Consider the following 20,808-nt stretch of genomic DNA (forward strand, 5'->3'; position numbering starts at 1 on the left):
CGGGCTCCCCGCGCTGCAAATGGCGGGCGAGTCCAAACTCCGCGGGAGGGGGGGGACGAGGGATGAGAGAACTGGGTGCCTACGCTCCTTGAGGGAAGCGTCACCATAACACCCAGCGGGGCTGGGGTGCGCTTCCAGCATGGGGAGCCCCCAGCACCCCGATCCCGTGGGACACGGGCTGCGCCGGGCCCTGGCTGAGCGTCCCCGAAAGAAGCAGCGGCCGCCCCTCCCTCACCAAGGGGAGGTGAGGGGGTCCCCGGGTCGGGGTTGGGCCCGAGCCCCCCCGGGCTCCCAGGCCAGGGTGGGAGCGGGTGAGGGTTCGGTTCCAGGGGGGATTTCCTAAAGCCCAGAGAGCAAACGCTGCTGTCAGCCCTGGCACGCCTTGCTCCTACGCTATAGTGCGTATCAAGTTCATTAATGGAGCAAGATCTGCTGCTCCCCGCAGGGGCTTAGAAGTCATTTAAGTTCCTACTGCACCTGCCGACTTTTAGCCTGGCTTCTCCTGTTCCAGGAATGGAATTTAAGTTACGTTAGCAACAGAAGGTTGTAGCAGGTAAAGCAACTACTGCTTGTGTAACGCGGCTGCCAACACTTGCTGTGCTGGCTGATGCTGATGGCAGGTCGGCAATTCATTTGGAAGCTCGTCTACTAATTAAATTTAGATAGTGTTTCCTTTATTTTACACTGCCATCCTTCTGGACGGGGTTGCATCTGTTGTAAAATACGTATGTGCCTCTATAAATATATACGTTCTGGTACTGGATTGTCTGCCCACCATATGGGAGTCTTTCCCTGAATCTCAGCTTCTTGCCCAGCATTTTGATCAAAGTATTTGCAAAAGCAGATATTGGTATCTTTCACATGTCAGACACCGTTCAGTGTCTCAGGTTTAATGTTCATGCCTCAGCAGAAATGTTGCCTTTAGAAAAGAAGAGGGTTTTTCAAGTGTTGCTGTGTTGAATGACCTTGCTGCTGTCAGCATCTTAGTACATTCCCTTTATTGAGCATTATTTTGATTCAGAGTTTATCTTCAGGGATGATAGAGAGTTAGTGTTTTGCCTTAGCTCTGCAGTCTCTGGTGTTGTGCAATTTATGCAACATGCAATATGCTACACTGCCAGAAAGTAATCACCTTTATTCCTGTGGTCAGTTGAGTCTAGGATTTTGTACCAGGAAATCTGTGTTGTTAGCAGGTAAATTCAGCAGGCTGGATTACAGCACCCTGTAAATATAAGGTGAAATTTTTATTTCCCAAAAGAGTTCAGAGTCATTTTTCTTGCTCATAAACCCGGCGCTTGAAGGGATGTTGAATCCAGGGGAAAAAGGAGGATGCATCTCCTCAGGCCACTGTAAATATCTGTGCCTTGGCACTGCAATAAAAATGTGTTGCAGGCAATAATCACCTGTGATAAATTACATTTGTAGTGTGTAAAAATTCCTCTGTAAAACAAAAGCTGTTCAAGGATGTTGGCAAGCCCTGGTGGGAAGAGCTGGAGACACATTTTGCTTGATGAGATCAGAATTATTTTCAAACATGACATGGCTAATAAAGATTCAGAGTAGCTGGAAGAGGCACCCTGCTCTTTAAAGAGTCCCATCATTTCTGTATTTGAGGTTTCCAAGGTTGCCTCCAGCTCCAGCACTCCAAGTCTTGAAGAGTCCTCACATGTACACAAGAGTGTAGAGCTGCATTATAAGGTGGAATAAAGGTCTTTAACTCAACATTTTCACACTGGGCAGCTTGAGCTGCATGTCCTGTTGTGCCTTTTCTTTAGAGCTTACTCACAGCACCACAAGAAAACTTGTGGGAATCCTGAAAGGTGAATTCATGCTTCTGTTGTTGCACAGGTGCTCCCAAAGCAGCCACTGCAGTGCTAGGAGGTGGCACACGTGCCCAGCTGAGAAATCTGGCTCAGAGTGCAGGGAATCAGGCAGGGGGTGATGTGTGCCAAGCTCAGATTCCTCTTCAGGGACTGTCAGTATGGCCTTGTCCAGTCCCTGAAAGATAATTCATAGATTTTCCCCTGATGTTCCTCTCAAACAGTGAAACAACCAGTGCCTATTACAAAAACTGTGAGGAGTGAACAAAGCTGTATTATGAAGTGTCTGATCAAAAATGGTTTTTTGCTCTGAAGAAATCAGACTGCTTGCATGGCTCAGCAAAGATTGCAGCAGCATTGGGGTGTCTGTGATAGAGACATCAGCACAGGGCAGAATCAGCTGTTTGATTAGTGACAAGCTGGGCTAGACACAAAATTGCAGCAGAAGATAAATGGCATTTACAACTTTATGAGTAATGTGCTGAGCTGTCCCTATGGGTATGAATATTTCAGAGATCACCCATGTTGGAAGTGAGCAGTGGTTCAAAAGGAACCCAGGTCTGAAATTCACTCTTATCACCTACTATTGGCTGTTGGATGAACAGCCCTCCCCCTGCAAGCTGAAATGCAGAGATCAGCTGAGGACATTGTCCTTATGGCACCTCTCTTGAGATGCTCATTTCCACTTCCTCCTCTGCACGTGAGTGAATAGTCTGAAGGAATCACATTCCTCTCTGCTGAGCCTGCTCTCTGTGATAAATGCCAATTAGTAGCAACAGTTAAGAATTACAACTTCTGTCCCTACCAGGGAATAATTGGAATTAGGCAAGAGAAAGTGAGGATGGAAACACCAACAGTGTTCAATGCTGTTCACTCCTGCAGAGCTCTCTGCAGGCCCAGCTCTGCTGGCATGAGGTGTTACTGAGAAAGAGCATTTGTTGCTTCACCTGTGAAGGGCAAACAAGGCTAACTGTGAGGCAGAGGTGATATTCCCTGTTTTTCCTCCTGCTGGAAAATAAATCTGGAAAGTTATGATAGTAACACCCTCAGTTCCCAGAGCTTAGCTGGTAGCAGGGCACGATTTATGGGCTAAGTAACAGATTGGGGCCACATTTGCATAAGAGAGATGGATGCTGCTGTAAATGACACCTTGCTGTCTGCAATGCCATAATTACACACTTTATGGTCTGTAAACACCATGGTTAAACACAACTGAGCCCAAGCCCATGCTAACCTGTGTGTGTCTTCACCTTACCCATGCAAGCAAAGCCTCTTACTGGTTGAGGGCACTGTGTAGCAAGAGTTGGAGTAATTTTTAGACTTGGTACAACAACATGAAAACTGGACTGCTGGTTTTTTGCCAAATTCCACAGTAACCTTGTTGCTTTTAACAAATACACCTTTGACCCATTCAGTTGCACTGGCAGTAGCTGTTTTGTGCTCCAACCATGAGTTAGTGAATTATAAAAACTACATATCTTTAGGGTGTTGGTGGCTTTTTTGTTCTCAGGTACAACAATGAAAAAACTTAGAGAGATGCAGGGATGTGTTCCACGTGCTTAACTGAGTAACAGCATGCACATACACACAGGAACACTGCCAGCACTAACAGTGACATGGCACTGCCTTCACATGACTTGTCTGGGAGGGGACAGCAGCTCCTGCTTGGAAACACACCCCCAGTGCCCTGGCCTAAACCCTCATAAAGCTTTGACAGCAGTCATGAAAAGTGAGGAGTTGAACTCTGGGCTCTGAATAGACACAAAGGACCTCTCCTAGGCTACCATCAGCAGGTGGTGAGCAAAGAACAGGCAGCCAGAGTTCAAGGGTGCTTGAAAAGATATGATAGAGACTTTGAGGAAGTCATTAAAAGGCAATGTCGTGTCTGTGTGAAGTCCATTGTCAGCTTTTCTAGGAACAGGGTTTCCCTTAAAACCGTGCAGTGCTTGGTAGGACATCAAACACCACGGCTGGTCCTGTGTCTGTCCACACAGAGGGGCTGATATGCAGCTGTTCAGGTGACCAGGTAAGTGCTCCTGTGTTCTTTGTTCTGTACTGTCATGGATAGTCACAGCCTTTGTTCTCCCAGGAGCAGTTGTGCACTGGCTGTGCTGTATAAAGGTTGATTTCAGTGAGGGAAGAGCTACACCAGAGGCTTCAGGAGGAAGGCACAAAAATCCCAGGGAGCTGGGGTGGGTGGGTGCCTCCATCAGAGCAGATGGAGTGTTCTGAGCTGTGCCTGCCATGCAGGTCTGGCTGCTGGCAGAAGGATGCAGTGCAGGGAAAGGGCACCTGGGCTGCCTCAGCTTGAGGCTATCTGGGCACCAGAAGTACAAGAGAACAGCAGGCATGGGGCATAAATAATAATTCATGTATTCAAAAAATGTAAAAAATAAAGCAGGGTTTTTTTCAGATTATACTCAGATTATATTGAGCATTTTAAAACATGACTTAGACCAACTAGCTTTTTTTCAGTACCAGAAGTGGAAAATTCAGTGAAAACAAGATCTGTGACTTAATGAACAGTTTTTGGGTAAATGAAGTTATACATGGAAATAATAATATAAAAAATGTATTAGAATTCTTCTTTGACTAGTGTATGTTTCCCCTTTAATGTCAAGAGACTGATTGGAAAAGCAATTACTTTTACTCTTTGGATCAAATTTGCTTTGGATCAAATTTGGTGTTAACTAATTAGAAATAACTGGAAAGGAAGTTCTTTTTTAGGCAGGACTAGTTCTAGCTGATATTTGGAAATAGCTGCAGGCAGCTGAGAGCTTCAGTGGTTGATTTGGGGCTGTAAAATATGCCAACATGAGAGCAGTGCCAAGCAGCTGAATGGCTTTTTGTTTGCTGAAACAGCCATGGTTACATGAATGGGTTTTTAATGTATTTGGTGTATTCTGAATCAGGAGAGACATTATACAATAAAAAAGGAGTAGGTAATGAGATGTTGGGGAAAACCTACTCTATCCAAATTTTTCTGGGTTTAATGTAAATAATGTAGAATTTTATCCTGAAAAGTGGCTTAATAAAGGCAGTGTTTTAAACAGAGGGCAAGCAGATGTGGCAGCTCTGCTTTGAACTGGAAATCTTTGCCCAAGCCAGCCTTCTGTCATAAACTGATTATTTTAAAAAGAGTACTAGAAATGTGATTGCAAATTTAACTCTTTCCTAAATGCACAGAGTATGTGACTCAATCAAGTAATAGCTCCTTCTCCTAAAAACTCAAAGCAGAGTCACATTTTCTACAGTGCTCTGCCCTGGAGCTCTTCACATGCAAGGGTGTCAGCAGGTTTGAGTCAGCAGTGCTGGATGGAGGAACCTCTGGAGCATCAGCCTTCCAGCTCAGTGAGGTTCCCCTCTCACATCTGCCTCTCCTAATCTAATCTTGTCTTCTCCAAAGTCATCAGAGCAGAATAATCTCTTTAACCACAGAAAACTATGGCCAGCACTATTTACTTTACTGTCCCAGCAGAATAATTGGATATTGCTCTTTTCAGCTCCCTGCTGGGTGGTTGTAAAGATAGAAATGTGCACAGCTAAGAGCAAATAATAGGAGCTATAACAAAAAAAATTCCAAGTGGAAAAAACTTACAGTGAAGGTTGTCAAATACTGGAACTGATTTGCCAGAGAAGCTGTGAAATCTCCCTCTGTGCAGACACTCAACTGTTCAAAGCTCTGAACAACCTGTTAAGAAATCTGGAATGGAGCAAAGCCTCAAAGGAATGGATTATTCAAGCCTGACATATTTCAAGCTTTAGTAGTGTTTCCTTGGAGGCAGTGGGCACACCTGCCCTGAGAGGACCTGTGTGACAAGATGGGCATGTAGTGGATGTTGGGTAACAGATGTGATTAGAAGGTCTTTTAAAAATTAAGATAAGATCAATTTAAATTTGGCCTGTGGCATGTTATTTATGCTGCTCTCTTCAGGCTAGCAGGTTATTTTTGGTTGTTTCTTATGGGTATTCTTCATCAGATATATCAGAGTCCAACTGTATTTATCAATAAAGATGTGGTTGGCAGACAATATATGAGAGGAAAATCCCACGGACTGGCTGTGGTAGCTCACACAGTGCAGCAGTGAGGAGCTCTGGGTCTGGGGAAGGACAGGGAGCCCTGGGACACTGCAGGTTCCCCAGTACATTCTCATTTTAAGCAACAGCACCTTAGGACACCTTTCATGCTAACATTTTGGGCCTAGGGAGACAAAGTGAACTTGGATCTGGTTTCTTTTTAAGACTGCTACCAAAACTTAGCATTTCCCATAGGAGTACATCCAGCCCTAGTGTTGAAATACAGGGTTGGGAGTTGGCCTCGGGGTTTCAAGTTTCAAATCCCTTTTTGCCTTGATTTTCTTTTTTCCTTCTCAGAACTGTCTAACATCAGTTTCTTCCACTGAAATGTGTGGTATGGTGGGCTGGCTCTTTGTGTCTGTGAGTAAGCAGGAAGGAGGTGTCTAATTTTACTGTCTCATGCCCTTTGACCTGCATACTAATAGGGAATGTAACAGAGCTGGGAACACCTGTGAATAAACACAGTTGTATTTGTAAGAACATACCCAGAAGGCTATAATTTCAAATCTAAACCTCCTGACTGATACAGGATTTCTTTTTGACAGTTTATTCATCCTTTCTGAAACACTGCAAGAAGACTACTCCCAAGAGGCTTCCCTCCATCATCAAGGTAATAGAATATCATCTTCCTAATGAGTAATTTTCCAACTGTTTGTACCCTAGACAAGAATGTTTGAACCTTCTCTGTGCTTGCCTTTGTGCTTTAGGTAACAGTTTGCCTGTGCTTGAATATTCTACTGAGTAGGAAAAGCAAAATGGATTAAGTTCTGCAATCCTCAGTAATCTGGCTGTCATGTTGTTAGAAGTTGTTTGTTATTAAAGACCATGTGAAACCAATAAAATATTAAGGAATGTTTTGTTAACTTTTGCTAGTTATATTTGATGATAAGACTGCAGAAATACAATTATGCAATAATCCCTAGGACAGCCAGAACGTGACCTGAAATACAGAACCCCCCATGGCCATGGCCATGCAGTGAAGCCCCAGCAGCTACTCAGACCTTGGGTTTGATTTATTTTTTAAATTTCTTTCAACAAAAGCATTAACAAATGGTCAAGCCAGAGCCAGATGCAGGGAGATTCATTATGAGATGGCCACATGCCCATCTAGGACTTTTAACTCCCTAAGTGACCACAGCAGGACTTGAAGCAAAGATTATTTTCTCACTTATCATGTTCTTAAACTGTAACTCAGAGTTTGAGTGAAGGCTGTGGGGCTCTATTGTGTTAACTCTCTGTGGCCCAAACTCACTTTGTTTTCCTCCCTGTTTGTTTAATTGCATGTTGTCATTAAGGAAGAACATATGTCCCACATTATCATTTCCTTACAGCCTGGGAGGGGCTGGAGTAGCTACTGGGTGCTGCAGTGGATTCCCACACCAGTGACACAAGCAAAAGCTTTGGTTTTGGCTGTTCTCCCATTTTTCCTTGATATCCTTGCATCCTTAATCTTCTGAGACACTACTAACTCCTCAAGAAATAAAGGCATTTTTCTTCTCAAGAACTCAGTTTTGCTCCACGGCCAACACACAAAGGATGGAGCAGGACAGGACATGGCACAGAGAGTAAATATTTTACACTTTTAGCACTGAATTACAAGTAGAGATGATTTGCTGTTGTCTGCATCATATTCTGCCACTCTCCAGCTGGCCACAGTTCACTTACTTGGATCACTTTTATTTCAGATGGAAGCCGACCCTGGACATTCCCCCACAGCTAAGCTGCAGAAGCAGGTAAAGGCTCAAGCTCAATGTTTGAAGGAAGCTCATGCAGGTGCTTTGAAGGCTGAATGTGTTGAATCACCTTCTAAGAGAAGTGACAGACACATCCTCATTCCCAACATTTTTGCATAATTAGGAGCTCATCTCTTATCACTAAAGCAACACTTCCCCAGCATTTTTTCCCTTGCAGCAGCAAGTGGGGAAGGAGCTGTTAGCTATGCTGGGGTGGCAAGAGCCCACCACAGTCCCCCAAAACCAGAAGCTGTGCCACCTCACTGGGCCTGGTCCTGCTAAACTCTTATGGCCACTGATGTGCCCCAGTCTCTTTACCTTGCCAGCAGCAACCCTGTTCTGCACTTAAGGACTTTGCCAACTTCTACAAGCACTTTAAGAGCAAGAACTCAAGCAATCCATGAATTAGTTTGGAAACTATTGTGCTGTAGTTGTTGGCATGAGGAGAAATAGGGTATTAAGCACTTGGACTTGATGAACAAGATTTGTTTTCTATGTAAACTCCTCTACTTCTACATCTCATGTAATTATAGTGTGTGGGATTCATGTAATCACTTCATCATATGCAATAAAAACACAGCCTCAAAACAAGACAGTTTCTAGCCAAAGGGCTGTTAAAATAGCTGAAGTGCTGAACTTTAGCTCCTCTCTGTCCTGTCTCAAAGCAGGACATGCACAGTGTCTGAGTATTAGCAGTTAAAAGGGATTGAAACTCTTGAGCTAAGGGGTGTTAAAGCAACTGAAACCTTATTTGGGCTAATTGGAAACTCTGACACTTGTAAGACAATTTTTGTTTGGTATGCTCTTCATCCCAGGAGAAAAAGGATTTACAGGATTTTCCAACAGATTAATGTTAAAAAGCTCAAAGCTTTCTATAACTTCTGTAACCTTTTTTTTTCTAAAGAATATGTAAATGATAGTCCAGGGTCTAAAGATTAAGAAAGTCTTACATCAGCATACATGGGGCATAACATGGATGCAACTGGAATTGTGAAAGTGCTGAGAGAGCAGATCTCTGGTCCAGGATCCAGCAGGCACCATCTGATGGTGCAGGAGAGGCTTTTGCCAGCCTGGCATTTGCACTTCAGTACCCCCAGTGATAACAGTGGCAGCTGATTGCACTGCTCTCCTATCGACCCATAGGGTTCACAGTGTCAAACTGTAGGGCAAGAGTCCTGTCAGTTCCTTCCTCCCTAGCTGCTTTTTCAATTCAAAAGAAAAAAGGAGGTGATAGGAGGAAGGGGTTGATTGTTTGTTTTAGTAGTGAATGTTTCAGTCAAAAAGTTCTGTCCTGGGACAAATAAATATTGCTTATAAGTCCTGGGCCACCTGCAATGTTCTGTAGCTGTTACAGAATCTAAAAGCCATGTAAAGAGGATTCCTTTATATTGCATTACCCTAAACCACCTGCATTTGGCATTTCTCAGAGCTGCCTCTCTTGTTTGTCCTCTCTGACAGGAGGTGAGCAGGACTGCAGCTATGAATCACACTGTATTCACTCCAGTCTGTTTGTACAACACAACACCACAGTTAAAAAACAGGAAGGACAGAGGAATGAAGAAGACAATAGCTGTTATTATACTCTTGCATTGATTTTTTAAAAAAAAATTACTTTGCAGATAGATATAATTCATATTCACTCACAAAACCCAAATTAATTGCACTCCAGAACAAATTTCAACTTGGACTACTCCAAAAGATAGATCATTAATTATAAATTTGTTGTATATAGACAACTTTGTTTTGAATATTTAAATATTCAAATATATTGAATAGTGCTTTTTGAATATACTTCTTCCTGTTAACCAGGCCACCTGAGCACAGCAGTTCTAGACTGCTGTGGGGAGAAAACACTGCATCCTGGGAGGGAGAAAATACTGAGGGAGGGAGGTGCTGAGATGGAACACCATTCCTTATTGCTGGTGTTCCTTTCCCACTGCTCTGAGTTATCCAGAAGCCCCTGGAGCTATAGCCCTCCAGGTACTGAGCAGTATGTCAAATAAAGGGAAAAAAAATCAGTGGTCCTTTGGTTATTCTAAAGAAATTCCACATCAGTCATGCACCAGATCTCTGTAAGCATGACAGATGGATGATTATACACAATATCCCACAACAGCTTTGTTATTGTGTTCTTCAGAGCGTGTGTGAAGCTAAACAGGCCGTCACAGGACTGCCTTCATCATTTCAAATACCAAAAATGCCAGGGCAGGACACAGCAGCACGTGCTCACTCCGTCCTGTTGCTTCTCACAGGGAAAGAAGCTCTCAGATGCCTTGAGGATCAGTGCCTACGTCTTCAGTACAGGCCTGCTCATGTTCACTGCCCTGGTGAACGCTTCTTCTTGGTAAGAATGTTCAAACAAAGCAGCCTGAGGAGAAACTTTCTGTGGAAAGGGGGGAAAGTGGGTGAATAGATGGGCAACCAAGCACTGTTATTCCCACAGGTTAATGCAGAATATAACATTAGGCAATTTCTGGCAAACAGCATGGTTGGAGTTCTACGACTATATGGAGGGAGATGAGTGGACAATCTTCCTCATTGGTGAGTTTTAACAATGCTTCTCAGGAGAAATCATCCATGTATTATTGTATATTAATTGGAGACATGGACAAGCTTCCCAAACTCACTAATCCTCCCACTGACAAGTTTGGAAGGTACCCACAGCTGATGTGGTGCAGCTGTTCTGCTTTTGGATGGGGTCACAGTCAGGGTCCTGTACAGATTAAAAATCTGATCTTTTTGCTGCTACTGAAGTGGCTTCCCTGTGAAGACACTTTGCTCCTGTGAGAACTGAATGACTCAGTAGAACTATTTACTAAAAATGTAAATAAATTTAGTGAATTCTACTCTTGTTGTAGTACTTAAAAAACTCTTTTCTTTCTTTTCTTTTCTGATTAGCAGCTGGTGAACAGAACTGGTAGAGACTTTGCAAGGTTCTAGATATCAAGTCAACCTTATCTTACTTGGATTTAAAAGCAACAGAGGTCTCCCAGCCACCTAGAAAAGCCTTTTCTTAGCTTCGGTTATGTCAGGTTTCAACCTCTGAGACATTTGTCTGCTCTGACCTCCTTCCCATTCTTTGATCTTAATTTATGTCAGAATTTACCAATATTCCATTTTAAAGCATCTTTGGGCAGGGGGCACACCCTTGGCACATCTGGGTCCCAGCAAGGTCCTCTGGGTGCTGTACCAGTGTATTTTGTTTCTGATTTAGCCATAGTTCCCAATTCATTCACACATCTCTGCCCTTTCCTCGTGCCACAGGGGCTGCATTGGTGCCTGCACTTGCTTTCTGGGGCTTCAATGGAATCCTTCTGGTGGCTGATGTAACAGGAAAGCCAACTTTCATTACTCGCTATCGCATTCAGCTGGGCAAGAATGATCCTGTAAGTACTTCTCACTCTGCCTTTCCTGCTGGCTGAACACTTCCTGCACTCTCTCAGGCCAGGAATGGGGAGAAGAACCTGTTATGCTTTTCTCTTACAGCCAGGTAGGATTCCAGGGGGATCAAGTCAAGTCTTGCATACCATACCCACTGTAGGGAGGAAGGTAGATCCTGTTGTGAGGCTACTGATCAGATCTGCACTGACTGCTTGTTAAAGAGCTCTTCCCAAAACCAACTGCCTACAAATCTTAAAGCTTTTCATCCTTCCAACTAAAACTGCATTGCTTCTTTCTTAGACTCAAGTCCTGACTTCTCTTTTGCAGGTGGACAGAAAGAAACTGTGGAAAGCCATCTACACAGCGCTGGGTAATCAGTTCTTTGTCTCCTTTCCCATGCTTGTGGCCATGTTCTACATCATGCAATGGTGGGAAAACACCTTCAGCAAGGAATTACCAACCTTCCAATGGTTTCTTGTGGAGCTAAGCATTTTTACTGTAGTAGAGGAAATTCTCTTCTATTATACACACAGGTGAGCTGAGCACAGGAACAGGTGCTTGATTTTCCTCCATGCCTTTAAGTTTATACTCATACCCTACAACAGCAATAATCCTCATCCCTCTGTTCCACCAATCTTGTATTTATATGGGAAATCTACCCTCATAACATGAGGCCTTGCTGCTGCCAGCAAACAAAAATGGGTAGAATTTTAAAGGTGGAACAGCTTAAAAGCTAAGGAAGGAACAGAACAGGCAGTTTTTCACAAAGCATTCTTTGAAAAGAACAAGACTGACTATCCTGAAAGATAAAAATCTCAAAGGTCAGTGACTGATCTCTGTTCCCTTGTACAGCACCCACAAATCAGGGCCTGACTTCCAACACTGCAGGATTCCCAAACACTGACACCAACATTAGAGGACAGAACTAAAGGAAGGAGGACAAAAGAAGCAGAAGCAAGCCCAGTACTCTCAGAAATCTGTAGGTTTCCCTTTAGGACAAATGCACCCAAAAAAAGTAAATGCAGTTTTTTACCGAAGACCCATGGAACTGAAAATTCTGATTCTTTGACAGTTTCCAGTAGAAAAAGAACAGTGAAAGCATAAAGTGAGTCTTCCCCTTATAGTACTCCCAGATTTGAATAAATAAGTAATTCAGGGACTTTGATTTATGGGATTTATCTGGCCTGAGTTTATCATAAGCCAGCAGACACATTAATTGAATAAGGACTCAATACAAAGAGCAAAGGAAGCAAGGAATCCTACACTCTTATTGCCAGCTGCTCTGAAATCCTTATGTTAGAGGAGACACAAGCAAGTCTCCTGCAGAAATTCTGTGTTCTGTTACTCGTTTTTTGCAGAGCTCAAACCCTGCCTTTCTGTTTCCTCTGCCCAGGCTTGTTCACCACCCAGTGCTGTACAAGCACATCCACAAGAAGCACCACGAGTGGACAGCCCCCATCGGCGTGGTCTCCATCTATGCTCACCCTATAGAGCACATAGTAAGTGGATTCTGCCATGGTCACCCTCCAGGTGCTGTGTGCAGTGTGATTTCCATGGCAAGAGAAGAAAATTTGCCCTTAGAGGCTTCTTCCTTAGGAAGAGGAGGCTGAGCTGCCCTGCCAAGAAGCTTGGCTCTAGGAGGGTTGCAGTAATTGTTTATTCTGGACTCCAGCAGCTTCCAGAGCACAGCTCCAAGGGCCTCCAGTAGATAAGGAACTGACTGGACAGGGCTTCCCATGAGCCCCAAGAGGACTGGGAGCACAGACAGTGCTTTCAGCAAGAGATAGGACAGCCTGAGTGATTGTGTGGACTTGGAAATCTGTCAGGATTTTTGTGGTGGTTGCTGGCATCAGTGTTTGCAAGGAGTGTATCCCAACACCCCTGCAGCTGAGACTTCTCAGGAAAACACATCCCACCTTCAAATATTCCACTTAAAAATTCCATCTCCTGTTACCAATAGTCCTGGGCTGCTCTGAGGGTCTCCCCAACTGACAGCACAATGATTGAGGAGCCCAGCTGAGCTGTGCTGGTGCCTGCAGCTGGGTCTGGGCAGCCAGAGCCATTTGTGCCAGGGCAGATCACAGTGAAGAGCTGCAGCAGGTTTTGTCACATTGCTGGGTGTGTCTGCAGGCCATGCCCTTTCACAGTGAAGTTTCCCAAGGGCAGATTCAGCATTATTCCAAGGTGAAGCTGAAATTCACACCTCGGAGTCCGGGGTGATTTGCTGGGATCATGCTGTACTCACCCAGGGTTTGGAGTCATATCTAACTTCTACTGCAGGCTTATGGGTTTGGGCTTTGGCAATGCTTTGCAGTAGTGGAACTCTCTTATCTCTATTATTTCTTTTATTAAATAGTATTGTTATCTCTATTATTATTTCTTGGATGATTATGTAGCTTTGGTAAGGTGTTTGCAGAGAGATCTTCCCTTTACACTGCACAAAACAGGCCAGTGTGATGGATCACCTGGTGACAATTCAGCTCCTAGAGGAGAATCTGCTTGTTGTGGACCCATTAAAGAGGTATTTTCTTCTCATTTCCAGGTCTCCAACACTCTGCCTGTCATGACTGGCCCGATGATCATGGGATCTCACATTGTTTCAGTCTCAGCATGGTTCTCCATTGCTCTTATAACAACAAGCATTTCTCACTGTGGCTACCACCTGCCCCTCCTGCCATCCCCAGAGTTCCACGACTTCCACCACCTCAAGTATGTCTGGGCACTGCTCAGCTTTCCCTTCTCCTGCCTCTCCACTGGCACCACTGGCAGGGAAAGCTCCTTTCTGAGGGTCAAGTGGGATTGCCTGACTCATGCACCAGCAGTGCAGCTCTCCAGTTCACCTGAGAGCAGGCTGAGTGCTGCCAGTTCTTAGAGCAGTTAAACTGGGATTTCAAGGCATTCCAGCCCTGTATAAGGACAGTTCTCTGCAAGGTTCTTCCTAGAAGTTCAGAATACACTTCATGTGATCTAAGGACAGCCAGGGCAAGTCACACAGGTAAAATAAGCGAGCCTGCCTGTCTGTCCCTCTGCCATGCACTGGGATCAGTAACACTGATCAGATTACACTGTGCCCAGACAATCACCATTAACCCTTCCTGACAGAGATTCCCAGCCTCCTGTGCTGCACAGAGAGCAGTTGCAGCACAGTTCAAGGATACACACCCGAGCAGTGGAGAAACATTCCCAGCTCCCAGTGTGCCCTACATTCAGACATGCTGCCCAGAGATGTCTGTCCTGCTGCAGAACCAGCCCAGGGGACAGTTCTGTCACCACATGCCAGGACAGGGATCCCTGCAGAGCCGAGACACTCTGGGTGGAACAGCTGTGCCAGCTGGAGCCCAGGACAGGCAGGTCTGGAGAGCACATGGGGCACAGTGACATGTGTGCCCAGTGCTCCCACAGCTCTGAGCTGCCCAGGAGAAACAGATGATGGCACCAAAGAGGAGCTGCACAAGGTTCACCCAGGCTTTGACAGAGCTGCCAGGGAGACTGGTGTAGAAATCCCATGGACAGATTATCAGGGCTCAGAAAGGAATGGACAGAAAGGGCAAAGTAACCTCGGTAACTTTGGTGATGTTTATCTGTGCTTGGTTCTCAGGTTCAACCAGTGCTACGGAGTGCTGGGAGTGCTGGATTTCCTGCATGGCACAGACAAAATGTTCAGACAGAGCAAAGCCTTTGAGAGACACAAGGTCCTGCTCAGCCTCACACCACTCTCTGAAAGCATCCCAGAGCCACCCAAGAAAGAGGAGTGAACCAGCCCAGCAGCTCTTGGCCAGCCTGGTGATGAGCAGTGAGAGACAATGATTTATGCCAAATAGTATTTCAATCAGGAAACAAATTCTTGTCCACACATAACAGATGATGAAGCTGAAGTTAAATATGCTGCTTGGAAACGACTGCACTTTTGCTGACATTGTTTTCTATATAAGACACTTATAAAAAAACCTGCTCTAGAAATCTGTTTGTAAAATTTAATTGTTTATTTGTTACTTGCACTGTCCCCTAGTTCCATCTGCCTGTGCATGAGGCAGCTGTGTTCTGGGCCACATGGCTCAGGGTTCCCACTGGTCAGCCCATTGTCCCAAAGCCTCTTCCCCTGCTCCTCTCCAGTCCCCACAACTGCACCAGGATGAACCCAGCCCAGTTACCTGGCCACAGTTCCCTAGGGAGGGCAAGTCAGCAGAACAGAAAACCCAGGCACCACTGTCTTTTGAACTTTTTATTTTTATACATTTTTTTTGTATTAAAAAGGAAAAAGCATAATTACCACAAATTACAAAGGACTAAAGCATTACTAGAATAATGAATCACATCAGCCTAGAAAGCAGATACTCTGAATAATATTAATGTTATAATACAAGCTCTCATTCAAGTATTTTACATTTTTCTCTGTTCCTTTTATACGTGATGATGATCCTAGCACATGGGTCAAAGATTATGTACTATCGACAGAGATGGATCATGTACAGCAGGCCGTAGTAACAAGATTTTCCTCCCAGGTGATACATGGTCTGTGATGAGTCATTTTAAGTTTGTCTCTACTATAAATGCAGCTGAAGAAGGTTGCACACACTCTCTAGTTTTGGGAAACAGAAGGCTGAGGTTGGACACACAGGGTTTGAGAAGGGCCAGCACATGGAACCATCACCCCTTTAGCTCCAGGTGAGTGCAGAAGGCTGCACTCACTGGGGTGCAGCTCAGTGGGTGCCTCTGAGCCACAGATCCAAAGGTTTCCAAGCCCAGTGGGGCCAGGACAGGCTGGGGGGAAGACAGGGAGCAGGGCTGCACCAGGGAGGCTTGAGGGACCAAGCGGTGCCCAGCATCCCTGCCAGGAGGGGCACCACTGGCACCAGCCACCCTGGCCCAGGGCTGACACCTGGGGAGAGAGCAGGAGGGCAGCGTGGGGAGCTGGGGGGAGCCCAGCTGGCCCCAGGGCACCGCCTGCTCCTCTGGAGCTTCCCACCAAGGGGATGTGCTTGTCACAGATACATCGGTCCTATGTTCAAGTGTCTGCAGAAAGTGAAACTGTAAACTACTCCTGGAAACGCTGCCCTCCAGCCACCCACTCCACACCACCGAGATGAACGTTTGCTTAGAAAAAGAAAAATGAAAGAAACTCTTTTATCTGTTACCTGTATTGGAATCTTTAAAAAAAGTCAGTGAGGCATTTAACATCAAGTGTAACAACTCTCTCAGGAAGAGCCCAGCATCCATTTCAAACAGTGACAAGTGACATAAACCAGCCTCAGAGACAGGAGACAATAAGCATTGCAAACACAGCTTGCTACATTTACAGTTTTCCTTTTTTTTTTTTTTTTCCTTTTGATAAAATAACTGGGAAGGCATTAACAGCTAGAAGGCCCCCTCTGCACTGCCACGTGGAACGTGGCAGGACACTGAGGTTAAACTCATCAGTTTGTTACAGTACAACAATCAGTCCCCAGCAGGTGCCAAAACTCAGGGACCCCACGGGCTACAGTGACAAGGTGCCATCAGAGGTGCCAGGGGGCAGCAGAAGAGATGGACAGGCAAAACCAGAGCAGCAGCATCATTACTTTTTAATTTTTTTCCCAAATGAGCATGGCAAAGCAACAAAGCCTCCTCAGAAACACACCTTCCACCTCCACTCTGACCCCACACCACAGCTCTGTACCTGCTGCAGCCACCTGCATTCAGACAAGGTGACCTCAGCAAGGAGGAACTCCTGAGAAGAGGGGCAGGATGAGGAAGGCTCCCCTGACTCAGCCTCCCTCAGCCTTTCCAGAAGCAGCTGGGGCTCCCCCCAGGCTCTGGACACCAGCACCACGGAGCTCTCATGAGCTGAGGGACAATCAGCACTCACGGGAGCCCGTGTGCAACCTCTCAGTCCTCTAAAATTCAAGAAAGCACAACACGTGGTGGAGTGAGGCATTCAAACTAAAAGCAAGGCCCAACTCCCTCCTCTGCAGAAGGGCAAGAGCTCCCTCAAATGCAAAGCCCCTCTGGACAGCTGTCCCTTTACCCAGTGGGGACATGAGCCTGGCTGTGGCCATTGTGACCCATCTGGGCACAGACCAGGCACCCGGGGAGCTCCCTGCCCTCTGCCAGCCCCCACGCTGGCACGGAGCAGGAGGGAACAGCTCTGTGCTCCCTTCCCTGCAGGAGCACAGGGCTGAGCCAGCAGCAGCTGCCCTGGGCTGTCACATCCATCTCTGCTCTGTCCTGCCCTGTGCCATGGCAGCAAAACAAGGCACACGGGCACTGGGACCACTGGGATTGCTCTTGTGACCCACCTTCCCCCGGGTGCACACAGCAGTGTGACAAACCACTGACCTGGCAGAGGGGGAAGGGAAAACACTTCCATGCCAAGACTAGATCCTCAGAATCAGAAATTTAAAATCACTTAAAATCAGTATTTTGGGAAATTCTCTGGGAAATGTCCTACCTCTTCTACAACCCAAGCAATTCCACAGTCTGCTCTACAAGCAACAACTCCATAGCAGCAGCTCATCCCTCCCCATTTCCTATGAATTTGTTGCTGAAATGCAGACAATTGGCTTCAAGAGAGCCACATGCCAATGAAAGGAGCACAGACACAGCAGCAAGGATCACCTGTGGCACATCCAGACCTGCCTCCACTTGCAAACAACCAGCAACACATCTACAATGTCCTTGATCGACTCTCCAGCCTCCTCCTCAAAAATCTGGGACAAACCACCTAGAAATGTAACCTCAGAGATCTGACTCCAGCTCACAAGAGGGGAAATGCAGAGATAACAGTCACGGCCACAGCACTGTACAAGTGTTACTTTTGCCCATCCTGCCCAGTTCCCAGCCCACAACCCCAGAGCACTGCTGCCATAACAGAGACCCACGGCCTTGGATGGGCTGCCCTGCTGCACCCAGGCCTGGGAGTGGTACCAGCTGCAGGTGACATGGCAGGGCTGGACGGAGCAGGGCAGGGTCACAGCACCAGGGAACAGCCAAGGAGCAGCTCCCCAGCCGCTCAAACCCAGCTGTGCTTTCAATCCTAGCAGCAGTTCATGAAGCCACTCCAGTCAGACCAGCCCAGCTGCCCCCACAGGCAGGATGCTGGAGGCAGGGCCAGTTTGGGAAGGGATGGCCTCAGCCAGGGCCCCACAAGCACCCACAGCCACTGCTGATGGACAGCCTGGCCGTGCTTCCCCCTTGCTCCTGCTCTCAGCTCCTGGCTGCTCCCACCCGCCCTGCAGCCACACAGGGACAGCCCTGGAGAGAGGATGACTGCTCCCAGCTATGAGACAGCTCTGGATCAACTGGATCCCTTGGGAAAACTGTTCAGTACCAGCTTGTGACTCTGCAGAAAGGGCACCACACCAAGCTGCACCCTTGGAGTGCTGCATCCACACTGCACACAGGAGCACAGCTCTGGAGCTCACGGGGATGGATCCTGAGCCACAGCCAAGCCTGGTATGCCAGGGACCCAGCAGAAGGAGCAGGGTGGCAGCCAGGCAGGCAGGTCTGGCTGGGCAGGAACACAACTTTCCAGTGCTACCCCTGGACCATCTCCAGAGACAGCACTGGACATCTCCGAGATCTCAGACCTAACACAGGCCCCTCACAAAGGATCCAGCTCACAGCCAGAGCCCACCTGGTGCTGGGAAAGGATGAATCAAGTAAATGCCACAGCAGCTCTGCAGTCACCCCCTGCCTCAGCTGAGTAAGGAGCTACACGGTGTCATCTCAGCCCTTGGAAATGCACAGGGGCTGTGCCCTGAGTGGGAGACTCCACGCAGGCGCTGCCACAACACAACACACAAGGAAACCCAGCTGAGAGCTCTCCTGTGCCAGGCAGGTCCCTGCTCAGCCCTGCACAGGTCCCAGCAGCAGCCCTGAGCCAGTGGCTGCTGTGGGACAGCTTTCCTTTCCCAGGGCTGCCTCACTCCCTGGCAGGTACAGCAGAAGCAGCCCTCGCTCACAGCCAGGAGCAGTGCCCCAGCTGCTGGGACAGCTCCCTGCTCACCCCCAGCCACGCTGGAAGCACAGACAGGAGCAGAGGCACCTCCTGCCCAGGGAGGGCTGGGGCTGTGAGCAAGGCCATGACTGAAGAGTCGCTGTGGTGGGGACAAGGCTGCCACGGTACCAACACAGCGGAGCAGAGTCCTGGATGTGAGTGCCCTCAGCCCTGCCCCAGGAGCCTCAGGCCTGGCAGGGAGGCTCCAAGGCAGGGGAGGCATCCGAGCGAGCTGCGGGGTCACAGGAAAGGCCGCAGGGAAGATCAGCTCGGCAGCAACGCCGGGAGGAGTCTCTGGGCCTGGGGGAGCCAAGAGCCCAGTGCACCCCAGGCTGCAGGAAGCCAACAAGCCTCCCCGCTCCAGCTCCACCATAAGGCAACTTTTTTTTGTGTGTTTTTGGGGTTTTTTTGTTTGTTTTTTTTCTTTTTTTTTTCTTCAGTAATATTTCCAAGGAAGAAAGCAAAGGGAGATGTGTCTTTTTTTTTTTTAAGAGTTTTTCTGTTGTTGTTTTAGAGGGGTTTGTGGGTTGGTTTTTTTTTTCTTTTATGTCATTTTTTTCCAAGGGAAAAGGAAGAGAAAAGCTCCTTCAGCAAAGTCCTGTCTTTGCAAGCGATGGGCATTCCTGGGGCAGCGGATGCACCGTCCACACAGGCTCGAGTCCAGGTGCCTGCCAGCCTCCCAGCCAGCCATCCTCGCAGGAAGGAGTCACAACAAGCCTATCCTCGGCAAAAGTCCTTTGGTTGACTTCCAAATTGTCCGTGACAGAAGGGAGAGGTGGACAGAGGGAGAGCCAGACCCTCGGGAAGGCGAAGACGTTGGGGAGAAGGGAGCAGGAGGACGAGGAGGGCGATGCTCCTGGGCGGAGGCGGCGTTGGAGAGGCCCCGGGGGCGCCAGCCGGGTCATGGAGGTCAGAGGCTCCGCAGCAGCAGCATCGGCACACGCTGTGGCTTCGGTCCCCCACTGCGGGGAAACCTCGCTCCTCCGAGCTTCCTGAGCGGCTGCCCCGCCCTCCATCCCAGGGGGACACACAGGGGACTCGTTGGGGCCACACAGAGCAGACTTGTTTTGGTAAATCCAGACGAACTTCTAGCAATAATTTAAAACTTGATATATATATATAATAATAAAAAAATCTCCCCTTTCCAACCCAGCCAGAACACATTTTTTGTTTTTTGAAGAGACACTAAGACATGAGTGTGTGCACAAGAGGAGAGAGAAGGGAAAAAGGTTGGGTCTGCTGGGAGCGGGTCTGGCTCTGGTCAGGGTAGTAATAGCAAAATGGTGTTTTGGATGCAGATCGTCTTTGCTTTCCAGCCACAAGAGAAGAAAATCGTGTGCGTTGAAGTTTCTCCCAAGCAGCCTATTCCTGGGAACCCACCTTGCAGCTCCCTTCCTGTCCCACCCCTCATGTCTGCCCCTCTCCGAGCCATTCCCCACCACCCCACCCCACCCCGGCAGGAAGCTGCAGCCTCTCTACTTCCCCACTGTCTGCGACTCTGCAGCTGATGGGGCAGGGGATTGCTGGCTCAGGTTTTTGGCATCCTCTTGTGCAGGCTGGCTGGGTGAGGCGTGGCCTTGGCTGGATGGGCACTGGCTGACCGTTTTGCTGGAAGACTGGGATGGGTAGCGCTTCCTGCCGTCTCCCCCTGACGTCGTAGGGTATCGCTTGTGTCCACCTTCCTCCCCCATGGGTGGCTGCAAGAGAAGCACCCCAGGATCAGCACAGCTTCCTCCAAATGCAGGTCCTGATCCCTCCCCTGGGATCAGCAAACAGCCTTCCTGCAAGCCTCCAATTGCAGCTTCCCTCTCTTCCTGGCCCA

The 20,808-nt window shown here is 47.5% G+C and overlaps 2 protein-coding genes across 6 annotated transcripts in view; one reads left to right on the forward strand and one right to left on the reverse strand.

Moving 5' to 3' along the window:
• Positions 1 to 67: 67 nt before the first annotated feature.
• Positions 68 to 15,225, forward strand: FAXDC2 (fatty acid hydroxylase domain containing 2). Of its 4 annotated transcripts, none has more exons than XM_064725212.1 (11): positions 68 to 244; positions 3,727 to 3,846; positions 6,443 to 6,507; positions 7,583 to 7,630; positions 9,883 to 9,974; positions 10,074 to 10,171; positions 10,895 to 11,016; positions 11,339 to 11,544; positions 12,405 to 12,510; positions 13,554 to 13,720; positions 14,610 to 15,225. In XM_064725212.1, exons 4-11 carry the CDS (start codon positions 7,583 to 7,585, stop codon positions 14,764 to 14,766), a joined length of 996 nt encoding a protein of 331 aa, XP_064581282.1. In that variant the 5' UTR covers positions 68 to 244; positions 3,727 to 3,846; positions 6,443 to 6,507; the 3' UTR covers positions 14,767 to 15,225. The 4 variants fall into 4 exon arrangements, with proteins under 4 accessions (XP_064581282.1, XP_064581284.1, XP_064581286.1 ...); XM_064725214.1 differs by having other exon boundaries at positions 3,736 to 3,846; XM_064725215.1 differs by having other exon boundaries at positions 84 to 244; positions 3,716 to 3,846.
• Positions 15,219 to 20,808, reverse strand: part of LARP1 (La ribonucleoprotein 1, translational regulator) — a 44,958-nt gene continuing 39,368 nt past the window's right edge. For both annotated transcript variants that reach the window (XM_064725211.1, XM_064725210.1), the window contains exon 20: positions 15,219 to 20,683. In XM_064725211.1, coding sequence (XP_064581281.1) covers positions 20,462 to 20,683 — 222 coding nt within the window. In that variant the 3' untranslated portion in view covers positions 15,219 to 20,461. The remainder of the gene's footprint in view (positions 20,684 to 20,808) is intronic.

Source organism: Zonotrichia leucophrys, chromosome 13 (genome assembly GCF_028769735.1).
Source record: "Zonotrichia leucophrys gambelii isolate GWCS_2022_RI chromosome 13, RI_Zleu_2.0, whole genome shotgun sequence".
Lineage (NCBI taxonomy): Eukaryota > Metazoa > Chordata > Aves > Passeriformes > Passerellidae > Zonotrichia > Zonotrichia leucophrys.